Here is a 13,669-nt window from a genome sequence, read left to right as displayed (position 1 = left end):
TATATATATATATATATATATATATATATATATATATATATAGGTTGAGGAGTGTGTGAGAGTAAAAGGCTAGAGAGAAGGAGAGCATATTGTAGAGAGAGAAACTAGAGAGAAGAATAGAGTGTGTGTGTGTGAGAGAATCTTGGTAAGGAGCATCATTCATATCTTTGAATACATCATAGATTCAAGTTATTCTTCTTTTCCTTCTCTTCTATTTTGATCTGGAATCATCCGTCTGATTGGGATTCCGCACCATCAAACGGATCTGATTGATACACAAGGAAATTGGGGACTTACATAATATCCTCTAAATATACTCTTGCACAGATCCCGACAAAGATCCGGAATGATAACGGTACACGCGGAACCCACTTCGCAGGATACATCCCTCTGTAGGTTCATCAAGGACGTTTGGCATGCAGAATGGCATATATCATCCTTGATAACCCAGACAATAGCAGAGAACCGACTCGAGATCTGACTTATCCAAACTCACTTGCAATTCCAAAGCGATACAGATTCCCGACATCCACCTAGTAGCAGTAGAAGATGATATACCCGCAACATCTGGAGGGATCCTGATCACCTTCTCCAGAGATACTCAACCCTCCTGAGATCATGGTGCAAAACTCCCTCCCGATCTTGATGACAGGAACTGACAATAGGACCCTCCTTCCTGAAGAACTCTAAGGATTCACAGGCTTTGGGCTTCAGATGAGCCCCTAACTGCCCCGTGACAAATCTGTACTATGAACCGAGAGAACACTGAACACCCCGAACCAGCAAAAAGGGAAACGATCTTACACTGACCACCAGTAATTCACGGTATGCAATTGACATATGACGATATTTGATGATCTAACCCAACAGGAGCAAAGAAATAAACCAGGGATACACTTACTCATCCTGCTACAGTATCCCAACCCACAACACAATTCCCACAACAATGTGCAGATAAAACTGAAAGAAGGCAAGGTTACATACCCGCAACATCGCATGCTGGAGTTCTGACTTCTCATGTCTGCCACTGCAGGGCCTGACTCCTTCTGCTGACATGACCAACCCCGCTACACTTGTAGCAGCCTAACCCCTGGAATGTCAAACTCCCTTGTGTACTTTCCCACACGTGCTGTACTAACTTCGGCCCTGCTGGCCTTTCACCCGATGATCAGAAGTCTTGGGTCTCTTCTCGGGACCCTCTACTATATGCACCTGGCACGACCCTGTCTGCCTAGAGGCTCCAAATCGATCTCGCATCTGCAAACTCTTGGAAGTCATATCCTTCAGGGTCTGACACCCTGTCACGCTCACTAGCTCACTTGCCAATGGCTGAGCTGCAACAGCTGGAACATACTCTGCCCTCAAACCGGGTCACAAAATCCTCCCCGAACCTTCTCAGAATCTCCAAGACTCTCACTGATTCGATTATGGATCCTGTGCTTTCAGTAGTACGGGACCAATACTACCTTCCACACCTATCCGTACTTTCCTCAGCAATCCTACCGAATCCTCCAAGTCACATCCTCAAACTGATGCACCCAAGTCTCACTAAACCTCACTACTAACCCACTGAAACAAATCCTAGGCTTTCCCAGGTTCCTGAACCCACCAGTCCTTAGCTGCCGAAAGATTCCCAGTAATGTCAACTAGCTACCTCATGAATATAGTCACATGCAACAGAGATCAAATAATCCTTCGAGTAAAAGACCCATCCCTAGAACGGTTGGACTCAAACAAGAGCTGTGCAATAGGGTCAAGTCCATCACTATGAAATTATCCGGCCTGTGTCCAATGTGACTTAGCATATTCACTTAGTAGCTAACTCACATCACTAAGAGTCCCACAAAGCACAAAGCAAACAATATTCAGACAATGGAAAATCTAACCATCATACTCCAATCAAACCATTCTATACTCTAATCAGGAATCTGTACTAGCATGTAATTTGAACGCTCATACAATTAGGTATAAGCTAAACAGGCTATCCTATCACTAACTGATCAGTACTACCATGCAGATCTATAAGCACACACAATAGGCATATAAGGCATCCTTCCTAGATCCTTAGCCCTAATCTAGCATGCAGTTCTCATAATCATATCATATCATAACATAACATGTATGGGTATATTGGGGAAAACTTACTTGAGCTCGGCTTATTGCACGCATCACACACCTTGTTCTTTTCAAAGTTCTTTTCTCTTTTCAAATTCTTTTCAAACTTCTTTTTAATAAATGATTTTTCTTTTGAAAATTTGCATACCAAGTCCTTAGTTTGAGTCCAGACACACCCGAGAGTGTGCCCGAATCCATCAAACCAAGGCCCTGATACCAACTTGTAACATCCCAAAATTCAAGACCAAAAATTTTGTTTTTAGTTTATCAAATCATAAACCAACAATATAAAAACATCCATAATAACATCACATGCCAAGACCAAAGTGTCAATAATCAAAACATGTTATCATAAAATAATATCAGAGTGTAATCCCAAAGATCTCATGTGCGGAAAATCATAGTGTGATGCGCTGCGATCGAGCCGACTCCTTTCCTTTGAAAACTAAGTACCTGAAACAAAAACTGAAAACCGTAAGCACGAAGCTTAGTGAGTTCCCCCATCATACCACACACCATACACAACACATACTGTATAATATATCCGGGTACTAGCTACCCTTTAGGTCTCTTTCAACCGGTAACTTGCCTAGCATATCAGGGTGCTGGCCTACCCTTCGGCCATGTCGACCGGTACCTCGCCTAGCATATCAGGGTGTTGGCCTACCCCTTCGGTCCTTTCGACCGGTACCGGCGACTATTTCACCCCTACTCTACCACGTAGTATCCTAGTGCATAAACATATAAATCATATACTGCCTAGCTTGTCTGGGTGCTGGCATACCCCTTCGACCCTATCGACCGGTACTTGGGTCTATCCTACCTTTCCTATCACATATCACATAACATCATATCATACTATCACATAAAACATAACATACTAGATAGTTATCGCAAAGACAACCATCTCCTACTAGTGGGCCGGCATTGTGGCCTTAGACCCACTTCTACTGGAATGTAACTCACCCCACACTGCTGAAGTCCCGTAGACAAAACTCTAGCTGCTGGATGACAGGTTCTCGAACTGTCAATCATCAAAATAACACCCAATCAGTAATTGGGTTCCAACATATACCCATAAGTCCATGCTTGGGGTAAAAGACTACTTTACCCCCAACTTAGCTTGACTCAAGCCCAAGGTCCAATCCAAAGGCCCAAAAGTCAACTATAGGTCAAAGCCCAACATATGGCCCAATTTTCCAAATTGGGCCCAAACCTTTACATGGTCTTACCCTGAGGCCCAACCGTTTAGTCCAGTCCAAACATTTGGCATTTCTAAAGGTCCAATATCTCATAATCATAAAGTCCCAATAATAGCCCATCTATGGCCCAATTTTCTAAATTGGGCCCACCCCTCACATGGGCCTTACCCTAAAGCCCATTAAATTATTCTAATCCATTTGCTTGTTCTTGGATGACCCATTATTAGCCCAATTACCAAAGCCCAGTAGGAAGGCCCAACTCAAAGCCTAAGTGAAATTAAGGTTTTCACATAAAATGACAATTAGGGTTAAGGGTTTCTCACTTAACCCATTAAGGACTTAATCCATTAAGTCCATTACTCTACTAGATAAATCATATGGGGTGGTCGGGCTTAATACATAATCCAATTCCAATGGCCCAAAATGCGGGTCCCGATAAGTCCAAGCCCATAATTCCAAAATTAGGGTTTTCTAAACCCTAATTAGGTTTTCCAACCCAATCATGGCCCCATAGGCCCAAAACTAAGTCTTTAGATCAATTAGGGTTTTATTAGGCCCATTAGGGTTTCACTAGTCGGGCACCACCCACTACAACCTCGGGTAGTGGTGGTCAACGACGGCTCACGGCGGTGGTTATGGTTCTAGTCCATTTTGTCCAAGCATCCCAAACGAATCAAAACACAAACAAGGCACATCGCCACCCAACACGGCGGCTGGTGGCGACAGCTTCCCCATCCGGTGCTCATTCGACCGTCACGGTGGTTCTTCCCCAGTTACACACGTCGTCCGACAGTGGCGATGACCTCCCGATGGAGAAGTGGCGGATGGTATGGTGACGGCGGCTGGAGGAGAAGAAGGAGGTGGCGACTGCCTCTCTTTTTAGGGTTAGGGTTTAGAACCGGGGGTGATGGGTTTATATACCCCGATCCCCATAACTTGTTTCCATAATAACCAAAATGGTCCCTCCTTCCCCCACTTCTTTCAAATTTAATCAAATATTTACCATTTAAACCCTGCCTCCTGAAATCCTTTACAAATTAAGTCCGAATTTTACCAAGCAGCCCCTCCCTCTACAAATCCTTTTCAATTTAGGTCCAGAAGTTACTCTTTATCCCCTGCTTCCATAGATCGTTCCATATTAAGTCCAATACTTATTCAACACCCCATGTCTTCTAAAAATCCTTACAAAATAAATCTCGAATCTACACTTTAACCCCCGAATAATCCGAGTTATAACATTTGGCTCCCGAAAACCAACACACCCCACTAAAATTATGGATTTTAGGGCTACTATTCATCCATAAATTTTATTTATTTATTTATTTAATAAACAGGGTGTTACAAAAATACTACAAAATATATCCAAATATTAAAAGATAAAAAAATGTTAGTTTGTTTATTATGAAAAATATTATTTACTTTAACATATCACCCAAATTGAATAGATTTGAGTGTGTCGCAAACTCAAATGATATAGACATGGCGATCAAATTGTCTCATAGCTACCAAGTATTCAAGGAAAATTTTGTCTTTATTTAGACGTGTTGTTAAGGGATTAGCAATGTTTATATAGTTGATTGCTTGTTGTTTGCACAAGTGAGGGTCTGTATGATCAACAATGAATTTATTGTAGTGCTAATTATATGTGAACCTGTATGGTTACACTCAAAGAAAATTAAAAATGTGATGAGATAAATATTATATTTATATGTGATAATTATTATTTATGAGCTAAAATAAATAAATAAATTATTATTTATTACTATATAAAAGATTATTTATATATTGTAAATTATTAGTTTATGTGTTTACTTGGTTAACATTCATAAACTTTCTTAAAGACCACCTAACAGTTCAAGCATAAAATGATAGGTTTTACATTATGAAAATAAGTCAATATTGAAAACCTTAATCTACCTTCTCCCATATCTATGGGGCAATTTCAAATTTGAATTTGCTTCAATTTCATCGAGTGGAAGGTCTGGTGGGATAGTTTCAATTTGGGATCCAACAATTTTTATTCGGGAGTCTATTCTATCTAATGCCAATTATTGATTGTTGCTGGTAAGTGGATTAATTGTGAAGAGTTGTGCTTTATGATTCATGTTTACAATTCCCAAACTATTGGAGATAAAACTAGAGTTTGGACCAACTTACGTGAGTTTATTCAATCGCATGATGGTCTTTTTTTTTTTTTTTTTCATTTTTGGTGATTTTAATTGAAGTCTGTCATGAGGAGGAGAGGTTTGGGTCAGTGTTCTCGGAACAAGGGGCTGGAATTTTTAACAAATTCATAAAAGATGTAGGGTTGTTGGAAGTGAAGCTTGGAGCTCAAAAGTTTACATGGATGAATAAAATGGGCACTAAGATGTCTAAACTTGATAGATTTCTTGATTCTATTAATGTCACGAAAAATTTCCCTAGTCTAGTTGTTGTGGTGTTAGAAAGAAAGTGGTCGGGTCACAGTCCCATCCTCTTGCATGACATCAAGGAGGATTATAGTCCCATCCCTTTTCGTGTTTTTCACTCTTGGGATAAAATGGAAGGATTCGATTCTTTAGTTAGGAATTACTGGAACAAAGACAATAATTTGGAAGAAAATGTAAAAGTTGTCAAGTTTAAACAGAAATTAAAAAATCTTAAGGTGGAGCTGAAGGCCTGGATTAAGTCTAGTCGTGATCAGGAAGAAGAAGATAAGAAAAAGATTTCAACAGCTATTGATGAGCTTGATTCTACTTTGGAGGAGGGTATAGCCACAAGTGAAGATGGTATTAAGCGGTTAAATTTGTTGAAGAGTTTAGAAGATATTGAATTTAGGAAAACTATGGACATTGTTCAAAAATCTATAATAAAATGGGATATGGAATGGGATGAGAACTCCAAAATTTTCCATTGTTTGTTGAAACAAAGTAGGAAAAAACAAGCGATTCAAGGGGTGATGGTTGATGGTAATTGGACGTCTAATCCCAAAGAAGTTAAAGAGGCTTTTTTCGATTATTTCTCTCAGAAGTATAGCCATATTGATGTTGATGTCCCTGAGGACTTTGACCCGCGGTTCTCTATGCTGCCGGTACAGACCCAATTACAGTTGGAGTCTCATCTGGAAACAGAAGAGATAAAGGCGACTGTTTGGGGATGTGGTGGAGATAAAACCCCTGGTCCAGATGGTTTTACTTTTCATTTTATTAGGAGATTTTGGGATGTGCTGGGAGAAGATGTGGTCTAATTTGTTAAAAAGTTTTTTTGAAACAGGGGTCATTCCTAGAGGTTGCAATGCATCCTTTATAACTCTTATTCCCAAGATAAAAAAAACCCATTATGTTAAATATTTCCGACCTATTTCTTTGATAGGAGCTCAATATAAAATTATTGCTAAGATTTTAGCAATGCATTTAGCCAAAGTGATGAGCTTGTTTTGGAAGAGCAAACTGCCTTTGTGAAAGGTATGCAAATCCTAGATGGTCCTTTAATACTAGCAGAGACGATAAACTGGTATAAGAAAAAAAGAAAAAACTTATGATATTCAAGATTGATTTTGAGAAAACTTATGATTTTTTGAGTTGGGATTATCTAGAATGGGTGTTGATTAAGTTTGGTTTTGGAGAAAAGTGGATTGGGTGGATTAAGGCTTGTCTTCAGTCGTCTCGTGCTTCGATGTTAGTTAATGGTAGTCCAACAAACGAGTTTTCTCTTTTTAGAGCTTTGCACCAAGGAGATTCTCTATCTCCTTTTTTTATGCTGGCCATGGAAGGGTTACACGTTTTGATCAAGGATGCAGTGGATTTGGGTGCTATCATAGGAGCTAGAGTTAGAAGTGATGATTATAAAATTTTTCATCTTTTATACGCAGATGATGTGGTTTTTGTTACCGATTGGTCCCTTGAAGCTATTCCTAATATATCCCAAGTGCTTTCTAATTTCTTCAAGATGTCTGGTCTCAAATTAAATATCCATAAGTCCACGGTTTATGGTGTGGGTGTTGAGCATGAGGTGGTGGCGCGGATTGCAGATGATGCGGGTTGTTGCATGGGATCCCTTCCATATACTTACTTGGGAGTTCCGATCAGGGCTTACATAAATATAACGGGTAGATGGGAGATTGTTATTAGTAAATTCGAGACTAGACTTTCTAATTGGAAAGTGAGCTATTTGTCTTCTAGTGGTAGGCTTACCTTAATTAAAGCTATTCTAGGGAGCTTGCCTACGTACTTTATGTCCATTTTTCGTACTCCTAAGGGTGTCCTTAAGAACCTTTAATCTCTTAGAAGTAACTTCTTTTAGGGGGGGGGGGGGGGGAAGAAAGGGGAGAACAAAATAGCTTGGATTAGTTGGGAGCAGATTTTGTCAAGTATGGAGAATGGAGGGTTAGGGTTGGAAGTCTCCCGCCTTTTAACCTTGATCTTCTCCAAAAATGGCGATGGATGTTTGTTAATAATGAAAATTGTGGTTGGGATCGTCTCATTAAGTCCATCCATGGGTCGGATGGTGGTTTTAATAGAGGCAATCGTAAAAGTGGCATGGCAGGTGTTTGGTCTAACATAGTCGACTCGATTATAAAGTTAGACGTATCTAATGTGGTTCCCCTCAATACTATATATAGGAAGGTGGGTCGAGGTGATAATACAGAATTTTGGCTTGATACGTGGCTAGGAGATCAACCACTTAAATCTAGGTTCAATAGATTGTTTAGATTAGAAGAGGATACTATGTGTTTAGTGAAGGATAGATGGCGTGAGGGTGTTTGGGATTGGAAGTGGCGTAGAGGTTTGAGAGGTGGAGAGAAGAGGACCAATTGAATGGTATTATTGAAGCTTTACAACAAGTTTGTATTTTAAATGAGAATGATCAGTTCGTGTTTAGGTTAGATGCTGAAGGAATGTTCACTGTCAAGAGTACTAGAATGTGTATTGACAAAATGTTGCTGAAAGGTGGTAATATTTATTTTAGTTGGAATAAAATTTGTCCTAGAAGAGTTTGTATTTTTCTATGGCGTGCTCTTCAAGACCGACTTCCCACTCGTTTTAATCTCTCTAAGAGTGGGGTTCCTCTAGATTCTGTTTGCTGTTCGATTTGTTCAACTCGAGGTAAGACTTTAACGTACGTTTTCTTTAGTTGTGATTTGGCGGTGGAGCTTTGGAAAGTGGTTGTGAGGTGGTCAGATGTGGTTTTCCCCTTGAGTTCGTCCATCAAAGAGTGGCTTACTTGGATTGATAATCAAAGATGGAAGAAGGAGTATAAGAAATGTATGGAGATTGTTTTCATAACCACGATTTGGATGCTTTGGCATTTAAGGAATGCGGTTTTGTTTGGTGAAGATAAAATTAAGCATAACTCGTTCTTTGATTCGATTGTCCTTAATTCCTTTTCGTTGTTGAAAAACAGGGATTCCAAATCCGTAGTTATTTGGAATTCATGGGTTTGTTATCTGTTTTAATTTTTGTTTTCTCTTGTTGTATTTGTAACTTTTCTGCCTTGCTAGTGTTTTGCTAGTAGGTTGTTCTTCTTTTTATAAGTTTTGAGGTTGTTCAAAAAAAACCTTCTCCCATATATGTGCCTTTTGGACTCTCTATCCCTTTTGGTCAACGATTATAAGGAAATGAATAACTCCAAGGAGTTTACTTTTAATTGTTGGTGTCTAACAACAAATTTTATCAGTTCGGTGGATATATATAGTGTAATCACTCTTGATTATTGTCTCGTACATCAAAGAAACTCTAAACAGTTGCATATGAAATTCTGAACATAATATAGGTTGTATGGTCGATCATAAGTGTGGTAATTAGATCAAACTTTTGAAATTAGTAAATTTAAATCTTTTAATCTTTGGATATGCATGATTCTTAAATTGATTTGAATCATATGAACTTTTTCAAATATATTTATGTAACGTCTCAAATTATAGAATAAATTCATCATTTTATATATAAAGAAACCATACTGATTTCATTCTCAAAAGGGTAAAATAACCATTTGTTCAAACATCATCAATCAGATTCATAAAATCAAAAGTGTAGACCATCTCAAATCATAAAAGTTAATGCGATGTGATCATGCCGGACCATTCCCTTTGCTACTAGAAGTACCTGAAACTTTAAACTTGAAGTCGTAAGCACAAAGCTTAGAGAGTTCGCCAAAATACCACTATTACAAAACTGTGTTATGGCGTCAGTTTTTGAAAATTGGGTGGTCTCAGTTATCATATTTTTCATCATTAAAGGTCATAATGTAATTCACATGATTTTTTCTATGACATTTTACTGAAAACGAGTCACCATTGAAAATTAGACTTAAGACATTAACATCGGTTTTACATAAAAAAAAAAGACAAGTTGTGTGACGACCAAAAACGGTGTTCAAATGTCCTCTTTACTAACGGGGTTTTTTTATATGTACATTTACCTTGTATCGGTTATTAAGTGAGATATAAGGTGTTGAAGTTTTATTTCAAGTGATCAAATCTTATACTGAAGTTTCTAAAATGAAAAAAATCTGTGACAAGTCATGCAACGGCCGAAAACAGTGGCCAAATGTCATCTTTTATAAAGGTTTTTTTTATCTTATATGTACATTTACCTTGTGTCGGGTATTAAGTGAGACGTAAAAACATAAGGTGATAAAGTTTCATTTAAAGTGATTAAATCTTGTATTTAAATTTGTTACATGAAAAAGCTCGTGACAAGTAGTGCGACGGTCGAAAAAAGTGGCCAAATGTCATCTTTTATAACATATTTTTTATTTGATATGTAACTTAATGGACTAAGTGAAATCAAATTATCCAAGTCCAATAAACCGGTTCAAACTATCCAAGTCAAATGAAGTGGTTTAAACGCTTTTTAATGTATCTATCACACTGGTTCAACCCGATTTTTTAAGAAACCATCCATTTCAATTCGGTCTAAAAATTAACATAAAACCGGTTGTTGTTGAACCACTATCATCCCTGGTTCCCGGTTTGAACCGGTTTTAAAAACATTGGACATAATGTTATAATTTGTAACTACAAGTTGTAAAATATCAACCTTGATATAAATATTTTTTGGTCATTCAAATTGTTCATCACATTCAATTTATATTGTTCTTCCCATGCACCTCATGTTATAAATAAATACACGTAGGAAGGAAAACAAAGGATCATACTAGCTAGGAAAAATTTACCAAAAAAACTAACCAAAAATATTTACAATACTTATAAAAGATAAAAGAATAGTATCAAGTTTTGTCCTGCAGCTACTGTATCTTCAGAACTTCTTTTTGCCCTTATGTAGATTTGTACCCTTACAGTCCGATCGAAAGTAATCATTGCGGGATTCAACAGTCAGATCAAGTTTATCTACAGATGGCATTATATATTTATCTTTGTGTGGTAACACTATTGTACTGTATTCCTCATCATCGCTTTCACATGCATCTCTACAACATTTTGGAGGTTTCATGATTGTTAGGGGCAGGATCCTTGAATCATATTCAGGATCCTCAAATATTTCTGAAGCCTCATGATCCTTGAACATATCCCGGTATCCTGACTATTACCACTAATATTTCTATCATTTGTAACGGCTATATTCTCTTTATTTTTCTCACATGTGCAAAACGAGTCAACACAAGACCCATTCTCAACGAAGAGCCATCTCAACGAAGCAAAAGACTTGGAATACCATGTTAAATAACGTTCATATGTTGATTCTGGAGGATCCCGGATTTATCAGACTTCTTGTTATTAGCATTAGACTATAAATATCACATGTAACTAGCACACTAGAGACACTTAGCTCATCCACGATACTTGTACTTACGTTTACACATTCATCTTTGTAAATCAACTTTTGATATCAATAAAAACATAAAGGCGGGTGATTGTTATCACCTCCCAAGGTTTTATGCCAGAGATCCTATCAAGGATCAAGAGTTTTCCTTGTAACTCACTTGTGTCACTTTGATTATCATTTCTTATTTGATTTACCACTAACATCACATCCTCTCATACAATTTGGTTAGATTCTACTTAGTTGATTTTTGACCAAAACAATTTGGCGCCCATCGTGGGGCCGTGGTGTTCAAAACCTTTCAGAAAATCATGTCTAAACAACCAACCATATCTTCCTCCTCCATTCCTATAATTTCCTCCAAAAACCTTCCACCGCCTCCATCCGAAGGTCCCAAAAAGACTTTTGATGCACCGAAGAAAAGCACTCCTCCAGTTGCTACTCAAGTATCCCAGGATCCCTCTGTAGCAATCTCCAACAATGATCTCTTTGCTATGATGAGGAGAACGACAAGTGACCCAACATCAGGAGGACAACAGGACGCTACTCAAGGATGTGGAGAAAATGAGGTCGGAGATCCATAAACCCCAAGAAGCAGCACCCTCGATCTTGCAACGCAAGATCCTGAACTTTGACAATACAGCTTCCTCTGGAAACCGAAGGGAGATAGGATCCTCGATACCGACATCCGCTCCCGCCTGGGGTGCAGCTCCCAACGAGCGAGCTCATGTGACCCAAGATCCCAATGAAACCTTTGTTATGCCAAACACAAAGGATCCTGGTAACTTCGTGAATAATAATGCTTTTAACACTAACTTTATGGACCTTGATATAGGTTTAAGCCCGGTCATGGCTAAGGAGCTTCAACAATTAAGACAAATGGTCTCAATCATACATGGAGTATTCCAACCTATACTGAAAGTATCCCCCACAACCCACAAGATCTCAAAATTTTCTCTCGTAATAGTTGATACCGAAGTCCCAAAGCGCTTTCAAATTCCCAGCATGAAGCCTTATGATGGGACCACGGATCCTGAGGAGCATGTGGCACAGTATAGGGAAAGAATGGAGATCATCCCCATTCCCACATACTTGAAGGAATCTTGCATGTGCAAGGGTTTTGGTTCGAACCTCACAGGATCGGCCTTAAAATGGCTTATTAACGTTCCCCCTTACTCTATTACTTCATTTGCTCACCTAGTTAATTTGTTCAACAATCAATTTTCTTGTAGCAGAACATTCGAAAAGATCACTAGTGATCTTTATCGAGTGATTCAGGATCCTAAGGAATCCCTTAGGACTTTTGTGAACAGGTTTGGCAGGGAAGCTATGAGTATCCCCAACATTGATATGGTGACTGCAGTCGAAGCCTTTAAAATGGGCTTAAAAGGGACTCTCCTTTCTACGAAGACCTTGTAATGACACCATGCAAGAGAATGGATGAGGTCTGAAGCAGGGCATTAAGATTCATAAGGCTCGAAGAAGACGATGAGATCTAAAAAAGGAACAACCCACCAAGATCATACGATCACCCTAATAGAAAGGCCGATTCATCGGCACAAAGATTCTACAAGACAAAACCATATTCCTAACCTTATCATCATAGGGTTAATGTCCTTGAAGATGAAGGAGAGGAAGAAAAATTTCCTAAGATTACTAACTATTGATTTTCTGTGGATATTTCATGTATAATATTTGCTATGCAGGATCTTGGCGACAAAGCAAGATGGCCAAGGAAGGGAGAAAATCCACCACTTGGAAAGACACATCCAAATGGTGTGCATACCACGAAGACATTGGTCATATCACAGAGGATTGCATAGCTCTCAGGAAGGAGATCAGCTACCTCTTAAGCAAAGGATAGCTCAAAGATATCCTTGGAAGAAGAAAGGAAAGATCCAAGGAGAAAGATCAGGATCCTCAGAAGATCCTCAACAAACCAGGATCCGCTCCTGCTAATACCAAGGTAATCAATGTGATCTCTGTAGGATATGACATTTGTGGTACCTCTTATTCTGCAGAAAAGAGGCATGCCAAGGTATCAAAACTAGAAAATATTAAGGGTCACATAAGAATATGTCAATCACAAATGAGAAAGAGATCACCTGCGACGAAGCAGATAGACAAGACATCCATGATCCTCACCATGACGGATTGGTGATCACTCTTTACATCGCCAATCATTTCGTCAGAAGGATCCTTGTTGATGGAGGATCCCCAGTCAACATTATACTCTTGGATGCTTTAAAAAGAATGAAGACCCGTGAGTCCGAAATAATCAAAAGATCCTCAATATTAATAGGATTCAATGGCGAAACAAAACATACAGTCGTCAAAATAAAGCTACCTATCTACATTGAGGGGGTACACTCTATGCAACGTTTTTGTGTAAAAGATACATTATCCTCTTATAATGTTATACTATGTAGACCATAGATTCACGACATGAAGGCGGTCTCATCAACATATCATCAATGTGTGAAGATGCCTACCCCATGGGGGACAGAGAAGATCACATGTGATCAACAAGAATCCAAAGAGTGCTACAAGACCTCGATGAAATCTTCAACAATACCACGACAAGCATAG

The 13,669-nt window shown here is 38.7% G+C and overlaps 1 protein-coding gene across 1 annotated transcript in view; it reads left to right on the top strand.

Annotated features, from left to right (window-relative positions):
* The window catches only part of LOC145114299 (uncharacterized), a 103,807-nt gene extending 90,904 nt beyond the window's left edge, over positions 1–12,903 (top strand). Inside the window, exons 2-6 of the mRNA XM_079050301.1 lie at positions 5,543–6,484; positions 6,570–6,584; positions 6,695–6,760; positions 6,892–7,457; positions 12,787–12,903. Coding sequence (XP_078906427.1) covers positions 5,543–6,484; positions 6,570–6,584; positions 6,695–6,760; positions 6,892–7,457; positions 12,787–12,903 — 1,706 coding nt within the window. The remainder of the gene's footprint in view (positions 1–5,542; positions 6,485–6,569; positions 6,585–6,694; positions 6,761–6,891; positions 7,458–12,786) is intronic.
* Positions 12,904–13,669: the final 766 nt, after the last annotated feature.

Source organism: Lactuca virosa, chromosome 5, assembly GCF_052849685.1.
Source record: "Lactuca virosa cultivar CGN04683 chromosome 5, Lactuca_virosa_CGN04683_v6, whole genome shotgun sequence".
NCBI lineage: Eukaryota > Viridiplantae > Streptophyta > Magnoliopsida > Asterales > Asteraceae > Lactuca > Lactuca virosa.
Note: the sequence above shows the minus strand (reverse complement) of the source record. Positions and strands in the feature narration are given on the sequence as shown.